This window comes from Meleagris gallopavo, chromosome 23 (assembly GCF_905368555.1).
Source record: "Meleagris gallopavo chromosome 23, MGAL_WU_HG_1.1, whole genome shotgun sequence".
In the NCBI taxonomy this organism is placed as follows: Eukaryota; Metazoa; Chordata; class Aves; order Galliformes; family Phasianidae; genus Meleagris; species Meleagris gallopavo.
In genome coordinates, this window is record NC_139426.1 from 5,350,774 (window position 1) to 5,368,893 (window position 18,120).

At 43.7% G+C, this 18,120-nt stretch overlaps 1 protein-coding gene and 1 long non-coding RNA gene across 6 annotated transcripts in view; one reads left to right on the forward strand and one right to left on the reverse strand.

Annotated features, from left to right (window-relative positions):
• Window positions 1–3,403: 3,403 nt before the first annotated feature.
• Window positions 3,404–17,894, forward strand: LOC104914186 (uncharacterized). Its single transcript, XR_014887925.1, has 7 exons — window positions 3,404–3,905; window positions 9,330–12,207; window positions 12,468–12,602; window positions 13,253–13,458; window positions 14,708–14,824; window positions 15,444–15,574; window positions 17,752–17,894. It is a non-coding gene; the product is annotated as an uncharacterized LOC104914186 (long non-coding RNA).
• VPS13D (vacuolar protein sorting 13 homolog D) overlaps window positions 16,497–18,120 on the reverse strand; it is an 89,003-nt gene continuing 87,379 nt past the window's right edge. For all 5 annotated transcript variants that reach the window (XM_085242618.1, XM_085242620.1, XM_085242617.1 and 2 more), the window contains one exon: window positions 16,497–17,940. In XM_085242618.1, coding sequence (XP_085098744.1) covers window positions 17,809–17,940 — 132 coding nt within the window. In that variant the 3' untranslated portion in view covers window positions 16,497–17,808. The remainder of the gene's footprint in view (window positions 17,941–18,120) is intronic.

Here is an 18,120-nt window from a genome sequence, read left to right on the forward strand (position 1 = left end):
CAATCTTGCAGTGCTCAGTACTTCTCTTTACAAACTTCTTCATCTCATCAGACAGATTTGCCAATGCCTCCTCGTCTTGCACAACACAGAAATTATATTCTGCATTTCTTCAGAGATATTGCAAATGAACTTTCAGAGAAGATGTTCTTCTGAGTGAGCCATAGGAGCCATGCTGAGTTTATTTTAGTCGGGTTTATATTAGGTTTCATTTTTGCTGATCCCTTCATTTTTCATCCTCTCATCTGTCTCTTCCAATTTTCCCTGTTGGGGAGGGTTGTGTTTGGAGAGTTTCTGAGCCAGAATGCTGTGCATGCAGATTGTTCAGCTCCTTGCCTTCCCTTCAGGCAGTCTCACCTGTGCATGCCTGTGTCCACACCTTCTCATACATTAACATTGCAAACTGCCCTAAATATCTCTGAGATTAGCTTCCTTTTAAGCACGAGGTGTACCAAAAAGCAGAGAACTTGCATTATGCTGCCTAACGAGTTGACAACTGGATATGCTTTTTTAAGGCCTTCAGGATTTGAATTTAAACTTAGAGGGACTGTTAGGCACTGGCCTGAACATCATAGTTAAAAAGGGAATTGTAAATTTGGTGTATCCTGAACTGGGCAATACAGGTGTGAAAAGTCCAAAGTGCTAAAATGGGTTTGGTGTCTTCAGTTCCTGGGACAAAGAACTGAAATATGGCTCTAGCGGCTTTTACAGACCAGTGCTGAGGAAATAGAAAATAAGAACAAAGCACACAAGCCCTTTTCTGAAATGCTGGGAATACAGTGCAAGATCTGAACTACAGGTACCCAGTACTACTGTTTTGATTTCTTCTGATAATTTATGAATCAGAGATAGGCTCTGATGATACCTAAACGTGTACAAGTGCAGGATGAAGTACGGATCATGGTGGATCTGCATTAAGGCTGATGGGCAACTTATAATCCAGTGATTTCATTACAGCTAGCAGTACTGTTTAGCAAATCTAGCTGTAAAATAAGCCTGCTGTCTTTTAATGGATTATTTTTAAACAGGCTTCTTTCAAAATTTCATTTATCAAATAGCTTAAATACATGATGGTTCTCAGCCAATGATTTTCTTGCAAGTTATTCACCATAACTACTACTTTGAGCGCTTGCCATTCATTAATGTGCAGTTTTCCCGTGGAACTGGCTATCCAGATCTCACAGTGGCTTTGCTTTCTCCTGGTTGGATGCCTTCCAATCCCACAGAAAGCTTTGTAGGGGCTCCAAAATGTCTGATGATGGCTTGAGATGGCTTCTGGCAACAATATCAATGCAAATGAATATTTGAATGTGCTCATGACATATTCCAATCTTGCGATCAAAAACGTGCCTATGGAAATCTTCAAGGGAAAAAAAAATCTTGGGATACTGTCAAGAGTACATTTGCCTTTACTTATGGCAGCAAATGTTCACATATGTTTTATTTCTTTCATAGGATTCAGCTCCTTCTTAGCCTCAGATTGATAGGAAAACAAAACAAAACAAACACAACAGTCTTGATACTGGAAAAAGTTTATTATGATAGAAGTGACTTCCTGACATCAGGGGATGGCATATTTCCATCTGAGGAGAATGGCTTTATGATTCTTTCATAGGATCATAGAATCATGGGATTGTTTCAGCTGGAAGGGACCCTAAAGGCCATTTGGCCAAACCCCCTGCAGTGCACAGGGACACCCACACCTCCATCAGGTGTTCAAAGCCTCTCCAGCCTGACCTTGGGTGTCTGCAGGGATGGGGCATCACCACCTCTCTGGGTAACCTGTGCCAGTGCCTCACTACCCTTAGTGTAGAAGACTTCTTTGGGATTTGTTTTGCAGTGTACTCATTCCTAGTTCATTTAAGAAAACAAAATGTAAATGGAATAATGTACTGCCACTTAAATTTAGAAAGCACACATAGGACAAGACCAGAATGCTAGAATGCACTGAGAACACAGCTGTGTTAGAGGAGAGGCTGTGCTTGCTACTGAGCATAATTCAGTTCACCTGACATTCGTTGTCTCCATCTTCAATCTGAGTATGCATTTGAAACACCTGTATCAAACCCACAGGCACCATTTTTGAGACACAGCACTTAGCTAGAGCATTTTAGTTTCTGTCAGGAGAAGGAGCAAACTGTACAGCCCTACCTGATGTCACAGAATGAGGCAGTATGTGATTGCACTTGTGGTAGAGACTCATAGAATGCCTCTCAGTATCTTAAGAGGGGCTGTAAGAAAGGAACAGACTTTTTGGCAGAGGGTCTGTTGTGATGGGGCAAAAGGAAATGGTTTCAGACTAAAAGAGGGGAGATTTAGACTGAATGGAAAAAGGTTTTTTACAATAAGGGCAGTGAGGCACTGCACAGGCTGCTCAGAGAAGTGGTGCAGACACCCAAGGTTGGGGAATGGGGCTCTGAGCACTGATGGAGCTGTGGGTGTCCCTGCTCAGTGCAGGGGTTGGACCTGATGGCCTTTAGGGTCCCTTCCAACTCAATGATCCCATGGTTCTGTGATTCTACAAAACCTGGGCTTGTTGGACTTGGCAGCACAGGGCTGAGAGGGTTTCATGGCACAAATGACCGCTCAGGGCACTCCCCATGTTTTCCTGGAGCTTTTAGCAAACACAGCCTTTGTTTGCATTTTTCTGTGGTATGTGTTTACTGTTCATTTGTGCTGCACATGCTGTGAGAAATTAAGCCATTATGTTGGTATATTTTTTTTTGCCTTTCTCCCGCTTTCATTCTTTTCACAACCCCCTTCAAAAACCCTCGCAGTTCCTTTCATTATTCAACATTAACGGGACAAAAAGAAATAAATACTCAAAAGAAGAGAAAAGCAGCCTCGCCATTTTACTTCGGAGCTGCTGTGGTAACTGAATATTGCTTTGAAAGGTTAAAAAAAAAAAAAAAAACCTGCCAGAAAACCCCAGCGCTCGAACCACAGGTTGGTCCCATTGCGGAGCGGCTCTCAGCCCGCAGAGCGCAGCGGCCTCTCCGTAAATCTCCGAGTGTTTCATATAGCTTGCCTGTCAGGCGGCCATTAACTTTTATAACCTTGATATTTCAAGCGAAACAATGAACGGGAATTCTTTCTCAGTGTTCCTAATGGGTTCCACATGTGAACGATTTGATGCGATTTTTAATATTTTGGGTTGTTCGCTTGGTAGCACAGCCGGGTAGCTGTTCGTGTTGCGGCTCCCGCGCTGCGCTGACAGAACAGCCGCCATGACGGAGCGCTCGGGGCGCGCCGTGGAGCCGCGGGTGCAGCTCGGCCTCCGACCAGTAGGGGGCGCGCTGCTCGGCGTCGCTTGGCCGCTAACGTTCGCTAAGGGCCGTTGGAGGGAGAAGAGCGAGGCGGTGCCACAGAACCTTCCAGAGCGGCGACGTTGAAGGCAGGTAGGGAAAAAAGCGCTTGCTGTGTGCTGGGTCACCAACCACCAGCCCAGGCTGCTCAGAGCCACATCCAGCCTGGCCTTGAATGCCTGCAGGGATGGGGCATCCACAACCTCCTTGGGCAACCTGTTCCAGTGCCTCACCACCCTCTGTGTGGAAAGCTTGGAGGTTGGGTGGCTGAGAGAAATGAAGCCAAACCGAGGTTTGGTGATGGGCGGCCAGCTGGAGGGCTGTAGGCTGGGAGGGTTTGAGCTGTGAGCCTGTTCTTTGTCAACTTGGAGCCCATTTGCACGTTCAGCAGCACCCAGTACCCCCAAGGGCAGTGGGGCTGAATGAGGGCATGTGCCAGTGCCGAGCCTTGGGGGTCTTCGCTCATTACGCTCCTCCAGGATGAACTGTGTTTCAGGTTGGATTTTAGGAAAAACTAATCTGTTGGAGTGGTTGGGCGTTGGAACAGTTTGCTCAGGGAGGTGGTAGAAGCACCATGTCTGGAGATGCTCAAGGAACGTAGAGGTATGGCACTGAGGGATGTGGTTAGTGGGCGGCATTGTGGTAGGTGGGCGTTTGAACTAAATGATGTTAGAGGTCTTTTTGGAACTTAATTCTGTGATTCTTTGGTTCTGTTTTATTATGTTGGCCCATGACATCAGAGGTCGCTGTTGGTGGTATGGCTGTAGAGGTTGAAGCTTTTTGGCACTATTGCTTTATGTTTTATTGCTGCACAACAGGTTGGCAGCACAGAGGCAGTCTGACAAAATGGTGTTTGACATAAAAGTGCCAATGAATCAGGAATCGTAGGGATTGGGAGGGACTTCTTGGGGTCATCAAGTCCAGCGTTCTCCAGGCTGAACAGCCCCGGATCTCACAGCCTTTTGTCATGCAGGAAATACTCCAAGCCCCTAGTCATCTTTGTGGCCCACCATTAGATGCTCTAGAAGACTCCTGTCTTTTTTGAATTGAAGGAAAGGTGTGTAATTGAATTCTTCCCTGTGGAAAAGAATGCACCCATTGACATTCATTGACACTGAACATTTATGGAGACAAAAAGTGGATGTGAGCACAGAGAGATAGGTGGGAGGTGTGTTTCAGCAGTGGCAGCAGTTACCTCTGCTGGTTCAGGTCTTTATGAGCACGGTATGGAGGCTGTTGTTCATCACTGGTGAAAATACAGATCTTGTGGTGGTGATTATGCTGAAAAATAGTGTTTTGTAGCTGAGCACCTGCTCTATCAAATAGTGTTATTGTGCTCTTTGTTGTAGTTTCTGTGGAAATAAATAGGAGGTGACTTGTGGACTTGATAAAGTTTTCTCTCCACACCTGTCCTTTGTTACAGCTGACTTTGATGTGACAAATTTGTCTCCCATCACACTGTGTTTCTTCACCTTTTCCATCTGCAGAGGTGTCTTATGTTGAAGGCTGTTCTGGTGGAAGTTGGTTGTCCAGAGATAATTTTATTTTGTTTGGTTTTGAGCACAACATCTGTAGCCCTCATTTGGTAACCTGTCCTTTAGGTATAAGGGACTGCTGTCAGAGTGAATCCAGACAGGCGTTCATGGCAGAGGCAATAAGTGGAAATTTCTCTTAATTATGGAGGCAAAGGGCTCGTGCTTTTGAAGGTCTGCCATTTTAGGGGAAAGAGATTTGTCTTCAATTTGTGCAGTCTGGAAGAATCAAAGAATCTGCCAGAGAGACCAAAACAGTTCCAGTTTCCAGTTGTTTCTGTCTTAGGTTTTCCTGCTGTGGGGTGTGGAGGGTGAAGGCCAGGGTTTTTTTTGTTTCCCACAAATGACAGTATCCTTTCAGTTGGATACATTGAAAAGAAGACATTTGTTACTTTTAAAGCTCAACCAATCCTCTTCCTCCTTTACCTTGTCTTTCTGAAGTGAAAGCTGTTCCATTTAGCAATGCCTGGGCTTTCACAAGCCCTCTCCTGATGTTGACAAACTCCGGACTTTTGGGGAGAAGCCAAAAAGATTAAAATTATCACATCAGCTTTTTTTTTTTTTTTCCCCTTTAATGGGATGATTCTTAAACCATGAGTTGAGCTGCCTTTCAGTTCAACTTCCCCTTAATGTTCCCATGGTAGTGTGGTTTCTCTCAAAGCAATTTTACTCTCCATTGCGGCGAATGGAAGGAGCACAGGGCTTGGATATGGGGTACCTGCATTCATCAATTGATTTTACATATTATCACTGATGCTGCCATGTCATTCCTGTTCTGTTTTAACTGAATAGTTTTGAAGAGATGTTAAAACCTCTAACTTGAAAACTTAGCACAAAGAACTGCTGATATGGGCAGTTACAATAATTGTCTGCCATTTTAATGATTAGATGGTCCTGATGCAGTGGAGAGTGTCTGCACTGGGTCTGCTGTTGAGAAATACAGATACTGGTGAGTTATGCAGTGTGAGCTGAGAGTTTGGTGTGTAACGTCTGATTTTTTTTCTAATGCGGTCGTTTGAAGTTTGATGTCTTCCTGACAACTCTACTTGGCTCTTCATAGCAATTTTCATGCCTTGAAAATATGCAAGGGTTAGGTGGGGGATGCTGGATCTTGTTCTTTGATAAGGGCCTGGGATTCCTTTAATAACAAGGACTCTTTTGTTACAGGCTGATCTTGTGCTACCTTGTGTGGGAGTGGTGAGGTTTGAAATGGATGGTGTCACTAAATTAGAACTTCACATCAGAACTTCTCCAATCTGCATTGCTTCCAGGCAAATTAAACTATGTGTCGAGGCGAGGTCATTTGGAGATCCTGAGAAGCCAGTTAATATTATTCTTAGACCACAAGGAATTTCCACTTACTGTAAAGCTGTCAGGCTGTTCCTCTTCGCCCCGTCAGTGAGACTGCAGCTTTGTTCTCTGTATCCAGTGGCACTGCAGTGATGTGTTGGGGCAGTGATGATACAGACCATTAACAGCAGTGTGCTGCTTGTGTGAGTTTCTGCAGGAGCAGCCTGGGTGTGGGACAGCTGTAAAGTGCTTGGTCAGGTTAAAGAGCATAATGAAATTAAGGTTTGCAGCAGGAAACATTTATTGTTAGCAGTTTAGCCACATGCTTGCTCACCATCTCGTAGATGCCCAGAGTGCCAGCAGGTGAATGTAACAACATGTTGATTCTTACAGTCCTAGATGAAGGAGTACCAGCTGCTCAGCAGAGCAGCAAAAGTGTGGCAGGTTTGGTGTGTGCGCTTGGTTTTCTGATGATGTATCCAGTCATTGAGAAAGCCATCAAACACACTTGGTGTTGCTCTGTAGAGTGCTGGGAGCAGTCCTGAGCACAGCAGGAATATAATGAAGACCTGTCAGAAAGCTGTGTGCTTGGGCATTGTTTCCAGCGGGTTGTGTCACCTGACTGGAGCTGTGACGTGCGTGGTCTGGAGGTGACGCAGAATGTTGTTGGGACTGGAGCCTTCAGGGTAATCTGCTCAGGGCTCACTGCTGGCACGCTTCTGGGTGCAGGAGGGGGGCTTGGGGGAGCTGTAGGCACCATCACTGGTCAGCCTGTAGGGATGGACAAAGCCTTTTTGTGTGCTGTGTGCAGTTTGTGGACTGCATGAAGGTCACAAGGGAGTGCTGCATCTCTGGAAGTGGCGGGGCACAGAGGTGTGGGGGGTGCAGGCTGGGTGCCGTCCAGCCTTGGGAGAACTGATAAATTTGGATACAATACCAAGTGCTGGCTGTAGGATTTATATTTTTGCTCCTGAGCATGAGGCCTGTTGAAGTTTCGAGCATAAATAACTGCTATCTCTCCAGTGCATGGACTCTGGCTCTGTGCTTGGCCCTGTGTCCCAGCCCCCGCTCCGCTCAGCAGGGTCAGGGAGAAGGGAGAAGGGGCGGTGTCTTTGGCTGACATGAGCCCGCTGGGGAAGGATGAGAGGAAGGGGGTCTTGGGGGCTGGGTTCAGAGCAAGGTTAGCCAAATATCGGATAAATTAAGCAAGAGAAACAGACAGCTCAGCTTGCAGTGAACTTTTCACCCAGCTAACCTGTTGCTCACCCTGCGTTGCACAGGTGGAGTACAACTCAAGTGGAGCACAACCCTGGCTTTCCCTGCCTCCTCTTCTGCTGTAGCGTGAGGCATGGCCAAGGAGAGAGCAGGAACTGAAAAGAGTTTGATTTGTTGTTTTGAGTCCAGAAAAGATCTGATTGCTGTCTTTAGAGCATTGAAGTTAATGCTAATATGGCCATAGGGTTAGTTAGTGTTTGCTCCGGTGTAGAACCTCTACCAGTAATTCCTGGTCATAGAGAATGGGGAAGAAATTCCATGCTGGAGAGGGCAAGGAACAAACAGTGCCTGAACAGGAATAGTTAGAGATTCTTTGTGGGGAGATGCAAGGCTGGTGGGAATTCAGTGAATTCTGATGTTTATATTTCTCTGACTTTTCATCTGCATTTGCAGTGCAAGTAAATACAAATGATTGCTGACAGATGTTGTAAAAACATAGCATTATGCTAACCATTAAGCTTAATTTTGTTCTCAGTTACTAACGCACGTGGCATGGTATGGCTCTTACTCACATCACGTCTATATAAATCATGGACTTTCCTCTGTGAATCCAGAACAGAATTTATTCTGTTGGCCTTTTCTGAAATCTTCACTGCTTCTTCTCCCAAGAACTCTCCAAGCAAATTGAAGTTAGTGGGGTGGCAGCTTTGTTGGAAAGTAACATCCAGTAGAATGCTTAAACCCTCAAATGTAGTTCTCTGGCTTCAGTCAGTGTTTTGAAATTGGAACTCCTGTTCTCTGATCTTCCTTTTCACTCACTGCAGGTGAGGAAGGCCTGAAACCCACTGAAGTGCCTATTGCACAGTATTTCTAGGAGCTCAGCCCTTTTTTTTTGTAAGTGTGCCTAAATTCCATAAAACAGAGGTCTTTGCAGAGGTTTTAAAGAGCCTTTTATTGGTAGTGAACTTTCAGATGGTAAATGCCAGGAGCTCTGTCTAAAGTGGAAGGAACACTGTATAAACCTTGAGATAAGCACTGACTTTGGGGAGCTGTGAGCCTTCCTAGAGCTGTGAGTATTTTCTGCTCTGCTCACTGCAGGAGGATGGCTTCCCTCCCTCATTTTGGATCTGGGAAGAAGGTCGAGTTTTTCTTGCTCTTCATGTGCATTTGAGTTCATGTACAGCTCCTCAGGCACTGCCAGGTTTACATTAGGTGACTGGCTGCAAAGTAGTACTGACAATGTCTCCCTTGGTACCCCAAATTCCTGGGTGTTGAGGAAAGACTGGAGCTCAGGCTGCCATTACCACACAGACCAGATGTGCATTCAGGCCAGCCCAGCGTTGCCATAGGATGGTGGGGAGCTGGTGACATGCCTTGGTGGTTCCAGAGCAATGGGGGCTCACCCAACAGGAGGGCAGGAATGGCAGTGCTGTGGTGGAGCCCACTGTTACACTTGGAGCGCACTAACTCCTCTCCTGCCAGGGAACAGGGATGTCATTCTGCTTTCTTAAAGTTCCAATGTTTTTTCTGATAGGTGAGAAATGAATGTAGAATGGGTGCACAAGCTCAGTATTCCTATTGACAGAAAGGGGCTGTAGGTCTCTCCTGTAGATGGAGAAGAGTAGGGGTGTGTTAGAAGAAGGGGTGGAGGAAAAGAGTATGAACTGCAGTGTCGTTTCTGGGCTTGCCTGTTGCATCAGCCTGTTGCTGATGCCACTGATTACTTTGCAGGTTTTGCCCTCATGCAGTTGTTTAAAAAGTAAAAGTAGCAGTCGAAATCTGCACAAGGCAGCACTGCTCTCTGCTGCCCCATCCCCTGCAATGACAGAAGCAGTTCTGTACATTTGGTGAACCCAGAGAATGGATTCTGTTTAAAGTCATGTTTTTGTTTGCTTGTTTGGGGCCCTTGGTTTGTTGTTCTGGTTTTGTTTTGTTCCCTTGGGATGGCTTTGGCTGACTAATTTTACAGCTTGTTGTTTTTCAAATGCAGATGTCACCACTGGAGAAAGAATGGGGCAAGGACAAGTTCAGCGGTCACCAGATAAGGAGGACCGTTCTTTTTCCATCGGTTTGAAGAGATTTGGCAGAGCTTTAAGTAACACCATAATTTTCCTAAAGCTTATTCAACTTGCCAGCTGAAGTGTGTGTTCTCCACAAAAGTTTCTCCCTTTTACACATGTTTGCAACACTTCCCAGACCACTTTGTTCTTTCACCTTATGGCTTGAAACCCTTGTTTCAGGGCAAGCTTGTTCCTTCTACTGTATTTTTACTGCCCCTTGAGTGACATCATTCAAATGGTGAGTCTCTGAGAGATGATTCATACCGAGAAAGATCTAATAATTGTTACCAGTTATTCAAATCAGTGTTACTGATTTCCCGCATCCTCCCACTGGTCCCTTGAGCTCCCCCACCCACTCGTTTTTCCTAATAATTCCCAGGCTTTCTGGCTGTATGCTCAGTGTGCCCTCCTCAGTGTTACTGTGCTAAGGTGTAAGTATCTCGCCCTCCCCTGAGGAGCTCTTAGGGCTTGGCTGCAGCAGCTTGTGTAGGCAGATACAGGCTGAGCTGAACTGGCAAGGTAGAGGTGGATTGACAAGAGCTGGCCTCAGTAAAGCTTCAAACTGCTTTCACAGCACATCTTCTGTTTCACTGCTGTGTCGGTATTGTTGGCAGCCTCTGAGGTTCAAAGCTAGATGAGTAATGTGTCTGCAGGCTGTGGTGTTGGGGTGCACAGAACTCTGAACTGGATTCTGAGAAGTTCTGCAAGGTATTGGGGTAATTACATGCTCTGTGCTAGCAAAGACTTGCTCCAGTAGTGACTCTATCATGCTGCTGCTGTTTCAGTTTGTAGTGAAGAATGTTTCTGCTGCTTCATGAATACAGATGTATAACTCATGAAGCTTGAACTCATGAATTGAACTCTATGCTGTGCTGTGATTCACATCATCAGTGTAAAAAGCAAACTCTTATTGGGAGCAGCCACATATTATTTTTCATCCAGCTTCTCAGTCTGGCCCCATATTCCCATCACATCCTTTCTTCATATCCCTGCATTCTTCTCTTTTGATCTCCCCTGTTTAAGTCCCTTCCATGTACATTTTGTCATTTCTCTTGTGCATTCACCTTCTTAATCGTTCTTTTTGTTGGCAGGGGCACACTTGATTTTGCTTAGAGTTATATGGATCTTGAGTATCAGAGGTGGAAAGGGGCAAATCTGGATCAGTTCTGGATGCCCAGCACAAAGACGCTGATGTTCATGTCTCTGCATGCTGTAAACCCAGCCCCAAAACAAGTCTGTGGCTCTTGTGGAGAGAACTGCTTTACGTGGCAGCATCCTTTTGCGTTGCGTTGGATTCAGCATTGTGTTCAGGGCTGAAATGCCCTGTGTGCTGTGCGTTGGCCCGTCAGGATGAATTCACACAAAAAGAGCGTCAGAGCTGCCCTTTCTGGAAAAGTAAGCGATAGAAATTTATGGCTGATGCATCTGCAGTAAAGCTGGCACCACAGCCCTACTTCGTCAGCAGTAGGACAGCGGAGGGGAAAAAAAGCATGGTGTAACCTTTGGTATGTTATTTATTATCGGTTTGCAGCCCTCTGGAAAATGAACTTTAGAAAATTCTGTGCCGATGGTAACGATGAACACTGGGAAAACCCAGGAATCAGCAAATCCATTGTGTTGCGCTGACAGAAAGATACTGTTACAACACACTTTAGCTGCCAACTTGCTGCAGTCACTCAATCCATCATGGTGGGCTGTTGGATCACAAGGCAGTGAAACTCAGCCTGGCGTGTTATTTTAGTCTTACATGGACTGTGAGATAAACGGGGCATGAACCAGCCCCCTGGCAGGGGGTCGACCCCTAGCGCCCTCATTAAAGTGCCAATCAAAAAGAGTAATGGAACAGGGAATGGAAAGCTGGCTTCTTCAGCCTGTTACTGCACACAGTCTGAGCAACTTGCACAAGCCAAGGGAAACATTTCTCTTCTGAAGAAGAGCCAGGCTTCCAGAAATACCTCCTCTCTCCTTTTCTCTTTGTGTGCAATGCTGGGACCCTCCTGTGCGTCTCGCCTGTGGTGGGAGCCTGTTGCTTACCACAGTGCAAGCAGTGGGGAAGAAGTGTGGCCGAATGTAACCCGGAAAGGATGTAGATGCTTCTTCTGTGGAGTACAGCAGCCAGTGATTGGTTACAGCATGGCTTCTCTTGCACATTGCTTGGATTTCAGCATTTGCGTATGAAAGAAGGGCAGAAAACGGTAGATGCAGAAGTCATGCTGGTGTGCACAGAAAGTGTATTGTTGTGCATTTGTGTAATTTCAACTTTCTGCAGGAACCCACAGCAGTGATACCAGGATCGTTGGGTGAATGCAGCACTGCTATGCTGCTTGTCCTTGGTGGTGAATATTTCAAAGAGCTGTATAACCTCTGCATTGCCAATGGATGCTCATCTTCCCGTTCTGAGTGCATTCCAACAGTGGTGATGCTGTGGGAATTTATGTACCATCTTGTGATGCCTTCTGGGCTTCTGTTATATAAATCCACATTCTGCAGATCAGCTTCACTCTGGTGTGTGCTTGGCAGAGAGAACAAAAGGTAACGAGTGAAAAGAAAAAGCACCATAATATCTTCATAGGTATTACAAATTTGGTTAAAAGCTTCTGTTGCTTGGAAGATTGCAGGTGGCTGCAGGGTGATGCATGATCACAGGAAGGAGCCATCCTTTGTTGCTGCCTGTTCTCATGCTGTGCTGCACTAATGGCTCTTCTAGGTGCTGTGAAGCTGCAATCAGACCTTGTTGTGGTAAAGAAGAGAAAGCAGCAGCTGTGTTCTGACGTTGGCCTTGTACTTCACTATGGGATCTTAGTCAAGGTATTGAACTGCTTTCAGTTTTTCAGTTTAAATGTCTGTAATTGGGACAAATTCAGCTCTTTCTGCTGTGAGTGCTGGGTTGCTTCTGTGAAATGTCTGCAGTTTGCAGAGTAACCAGAACAGAAACATTTTCAAAGCCCAGGTGAGGTTCAGTGGTGCTCATTGGAAGGGGGAGAGAAATCACTGATGTTCTCCCTGGTATTTGGGTTGTTGTGTCAGGAGCCTGGCTCTACTGAAATATGGTTCTGTTCTCCTGCAAGTGGTGTGGAGTTTGTTGCTTGTTCTGCCCTCATCAAAGACTGAGGCGAAGTTTTTGCTGCACCATCACCTGGTGGTTTGCATTGCTGACTGCAGATTGCTTCAAGGCTGCTGGCAAACGACAGGCATTTGGAATGGTGAGCCAATCTTGAGGGTCAAAGCAAATGCTGTTGCTATTTCCAGAGGGTTGATGGATGGTGGATTTGATAGATTTCTCTATTTGTTAAAAATTTCTCCACAGCTGCAGTATCCAGGGGACTTTTCTTGTTATTTTTTTATTTTGCTGGCATTTTTAGTGTGCAGAAACAATTGTTCTGTAGCTCCCATACACAGTCCTTGTCCTTTGGGTGACCCATCCATTTATCCAAAGTGTAAACGCACATGAAAGCTGTTTACTTCTCTCATGGCCTTTTAGTACTTTCGAGTCAGACCAGAATAGGCCGGAGGTGCAAGGTTGTTCTTATCCACAGAGAGAACTGCTTGTGCTGGGCATGTTGCTTGGGCAGCAGTGTGTCTGTTACAAGAAAGCCTCAGCAATCCCTTATGATTGCAGAGTCTGACTGTACTGAGACAACAGTGTGGCTGCACAGCAGGCCATGAATAGAACTGATACAATGCAGTAGGCATTTACCTCTTATGTAACTACATTTAGTGCCAAGATTATTTTTACTTCTATACTTGAATATGCTGTAGTTCCACTGAGGGAAAATAGGAAAAAATATAATCTTTTTTTTTCACTATTTGTCAGTGGTTAATGAGTAACTTTCTTTTTTTCCCTTTTTGGCAGGCCTCTTTTCATGAGTAACTGAGCTCTGTTACAGCCTTGTGTACACAAGGCTGGGTCCTCACACTGCCCCTGGGTTCACATCTGGTGCTGCTTTACTCACGTTCTCCCACTCAGAAAGTCTGATGATAAAGACCTCAGGAAAGGAGTACATCTCAGTCCTAGAGAAACCGACCTGGATTCTGTTAATGAAACATTTTCTCTGCGAGGTAACTGCAAGGAGGTAGATTTGAACTGTCCTGATTCCTTTTTAAGGCTACCAGGGTATTGGGCCAACTACCAGTAGGCTGGAATAGATCTGAACCAATCATATGCATGGGGAATCAGTGATGCTTTCATCCTAGCCCAGTATTTGATAAAACAGCATCATCATGTGTACTGACAAAGCAGTTACCACCAAGCATGGATTGGAGTGCATAGCTCTGCTCCCAGTCTGTTTTTTCAGACAGGACGACTTGGTGATCCTTGTTTATAACAACTATGCTTTTAAGAATGGAAGTGTGGGGAGTAAGGCCATCACTTTGCGAGGTAAATTTCAGAAACAGATATATTACATAAACACATACACACAAATACATATATGGTGTAATTCTCTGTAAGAAACAACGTTATTTAAGCAGTATTTGATTAACTGTGGCATTAATAAAAATGCCCATTCTTTTGTTTTTATCTGTTTGCAACTGCCAGTAACGTGCAGTGTATGCCCAGAGCCTGCTTTTCAGAGCTAGGTACCTGAATTAGCTGTGATTAGAAAATACAGGAATGTTCTTTAAGGAAGAGAAGCAGAGCAAGCAAGGTTTCCCTCAGGGTGTCATCATTTGATGCTTCATGCCCTGTATGAATCAGGTCAGTGCACAGTTGTGATGGTAAAGAAAAAAGGATTTATTTTTTTTTTTTAGACACATTTTTATATAGTTGATCCAAGATCCCAGGGACCAAGTCTACAGTTGGTGAAAGAATAGCTGAGTGGTAGAAAACACCATGCAGTCTGGGAAATGGGATAGCATACTTTGAACTCCTTGTCGTGATTATTATGATTACTTTTCTGTTTTGAGATGTGGAACTTCCAGCCACTTACTTTCTTTCCACAAAAACATAAGCACTGCACTTCTTGATTAAACAGCATTCACAAGTTAAGCTGTTCAGCTAGAATCGAGTTGATTTATTGGAAAAATATCCAAGAGCAGGAGGAAGGATATTGTCCACATCTTGCATGTTGTTTAGCTTATTTCAGGCATATCTCATTGTGTATTTCCTGTTTCATTGCCTGTAATTTATTTAAAGATGGCTAAGTTGGAGTAGGTAACAGAATTGTTTATGGTCCAGTAGTGACTGTTGTGAAAACTGTTTCAGCCTGATGTTACCCTGGATGTGCAGACCCTCACTCCTACTTGGAATTGAGCACCTAAGGGTTATTAAAGTCTTTCTTTTAATTTGTCCCCTGCCTTTCTCTTACAGAGGCAGCAAGGGAGACACATACTTGATCTGCTCCCCTCACCTGTGATGTGCTGCAGCCTGCTACCAGCCAAGGACTGTCTCCAGGAATAAAGCTTATACAATTATGTTATGGGTAGGGTATGTGATGCTACTTTTTTTTTTTTTCTTTTTTTCCTCTCCACTTTTAGTATTCATGGTATGCATCTGTTTTCTGTATGTTTATACTGCTGCAGTCCCAGACTGTTTACCACATTTCTCCTGTTAGCAATACTGCTTCCTTAGGCAAAAAAAAGAAGTCTTGGTGGCCTTGTCACTGCTCCTGTTACATATCAGTGATTCAGAGTAGTAATTCTCTGTGGTTCAATTGCTTTGTCAGGTCTGAGGCAGTGAGGTCTTTGCAGCCAAAGCTTTTGATACAGATCAGGACAGAAGGACCTCTGTAATTCTGTGTGTCCAGAATTGCTTCTAGAAAAAAATGACATGGTCAGCTGTGGTCTTTGACGTAGTTCAAACATTAAAAGTTTGGTCACAAGTCTGGTTCATTTTAGTGATGGTGGACCACATAGTTTTGGAGAAATGTTAGAAATATTAGGGTGCTTTTTTCACATATCACATTAGCTTAATTGCTAATTAGCTTAATAGCTAATGTACCGTTCCTTGTGGTGTGTTGTTTGGACTGACTTAACTCTCTATAGCTGAGGTGATGTGCTATAGCAATGTCTCACAGTACAGAAGCTGTGTTATTCTCTCTCATCAGCAATTTTTTCTCTCTGCTTCCGAAATTTCAAGACAATCTACTTTCATGGCTGCAATTCCTATCTCCTCAAATAAAACCAGGCTGAATGATACTTAACTGCGTTCATAAAGCTCAGAACTTCTCATGATTTGGTAAGTGGAATTACTACATTGTCTTAGTTTGTGTATAGTTTTTGTGAAAGCTAAAGGCTTGTACTTTCTCTGCACTTCCTCCTCTAAAAACTATTTCTGAGTGTGGCCCTTGGAATCTGAAAGTTGTACTTATTCACTTAGTAATAATGTTAATAGTGCCAATAACAATAGGAAGTCCACAGGAGTTCTGAGATGATCCAAAAATAGTTGGGTTACAGCAACAAGTAACATCATTTGTGCTTAAAAAAAAAAAAAAAAAAACAACCACCAACAAAAAACAATGAAGTTCTAGTTCAGTTTGTTCTGGAATGTTACAAGAAGCAGTGTGCTTCCTGCAAGTGTGTCTGTACGTTATTCCTAGTAATCAGCACTGTGTTTGTAAGAGAAAACCTGTTTGAGAGAACTTTGGGTATGAATGAAAAAAAAGTCAGTGTGCTGACTGTAGCTGAGAGGAGCAAAGTGTCAGTGCTGGAACAGTATGGTGACATAACTTGAGTAGCCCAAGCCAGCTGCAGTCCATGGCCCTCTTGTACATCTAAGACAGTGGGTATATTTCTTGAAGCTTTAAGTAATTGTTATCACCAGCCAAAAAAAACCCCAACAGGTTGAGCACATTCCAAAGGAAACACACAAATCAAATCCATTGTATCCTGTAGTTCTCTGAGTTCAGGTCACTGAATTGAGGTGTACTGCCGTACTTCTCAGGCGTTTGCACTCCCATTTCTTACACGGATGCTGCAGAACAGACTATGCAAGCCATTCTGCTGTGAGCTGGTTTTTATTCACCCTACCCATCTACTTACCTGCTTTAGCAACCAGGCTTTGCAGCATTAAAAGAAAACAGTTTTGCAGGGGAGAGGAGCAGGGCCTTACTAGCAAGAATCCAATAGGACTGACTTGTTAAAGCACTGCTGAGCCAATGCACTTGTTGAATTCTACATTTTACTTAAAAATCATACAGAGAAACATACAAAAGTGGTGCATTAAATCAGTTTCATTTGCATAATGGGCCTTTATAGATTTGTATCTCTAGTGACAGACCATACACACATCCACTGATACTACATTTTGTCCTCACACAGCAGTCCTCTGCCTTTCACATTACAGGAGTTAAAAATAGTTTTACTTGTAACTATCTTCAGGCTATTCCCTCTTAAACAGATAGACAGACTTGTAACTCCCTCTGGAAAAAGTTCCATTAGATTACCTAGTTCCTGGGAATAAAGGTAGTTGATGAGACAAACACTCGTGTGACATAACAGCATTTGAAAAAGCATGTTTTTTTTTTATTATTATTATTTCAAAAAGTTTAATTTTGAAGATGATATCCTTAAGACAAATGATGCAGTGATGTCTCCCCACCCTGACCTTCCCACTGCTAGCAGAGTTCAGCACTAAGCAGCCAGCTACAAACACGTGGAGGGAAAAGCTGAACATGAAGATTTCAGTTTCCAAGGCTGCTCACTTGAACTGCTTTCAAACAACACGAAAGCAGGGGCCTTCAGAGGTACAGACTTGACTAGCTTTTTGAGTTCTGGATTCAGAACAGATTCAGCTTTTTGTTATCTAGTATTTTGGAAATGTAATTAAACTAGTGAGTCATCTCTGCAGTATTTTACGTAACGCAATTATTTTGTTAAAAGCATTGACCTTTCAGTGCAATACGAGATACAGGTTAGCTGTACTCATGGTAAGAAAAAAAAAAAAAACCACACAACAGAAAACAGTGCACCCTAATCACAGTGTTAAAGCTAAGAACTACAGAACTTCTGTGCTCCAACAGCTGGAGTGAACTTCTTTTTTTTAACAAACACTCCTTACGTACATTCCTGAACTGTGAAAAGCAGAGAGAGAGGGAGAGAGAAGGAACAGGTAGTTTCAGGTACTGCAGTAAGACTCAGTATAGCTCCTTTAATTTCTTTACACTGTAAACAGACTTGTGTTCATACTGACACCCTGGTCTGGACTTTCTTATTTACATGAAACACTTTTACATATATACATGTTAGCAAAATACAAGGCATTTCCCAGAACTGAATGCATTTGAGCTGTATCTTTGTTATACAACTAATGCTTTAAAAACAAAACCAAAAAAAGCCCACTCACAATGATTCCATACAGTTAAATACTAAAATCATATTTATTTCCTTCCCATATAGTATTTTCTCTAATTACAGAATACCATCAGCTCCAGACTGATTCCTGCAGTTCACTCTGGCAGTAAGGAAGATGTTTCAAGAGTCCAGCTCTAATTGTTCTTGATTTTCACTGAGTCTTAACATAAGCTGTTGTTCATAATAAAGGCTCTTTGCATAGTTTATTTCTTGACATAGCTTTACTGCAAGAACTTCAGATTTCACATTGACCTGCAGAAAGAAATGTGTATGATGTTAAAGAGGCACCATTATATTTTTATTTTGCTGACCAAAGGAATTTGCATGGCTATGCTTGAAGGAATATAAGTGCTTCAGTGGAAATCTTGTTCTCAGGGCTGAGGATGAGGGATGGAAGAAATGAGAAAGACAGGTAACAAGAGTTTCGGTAAT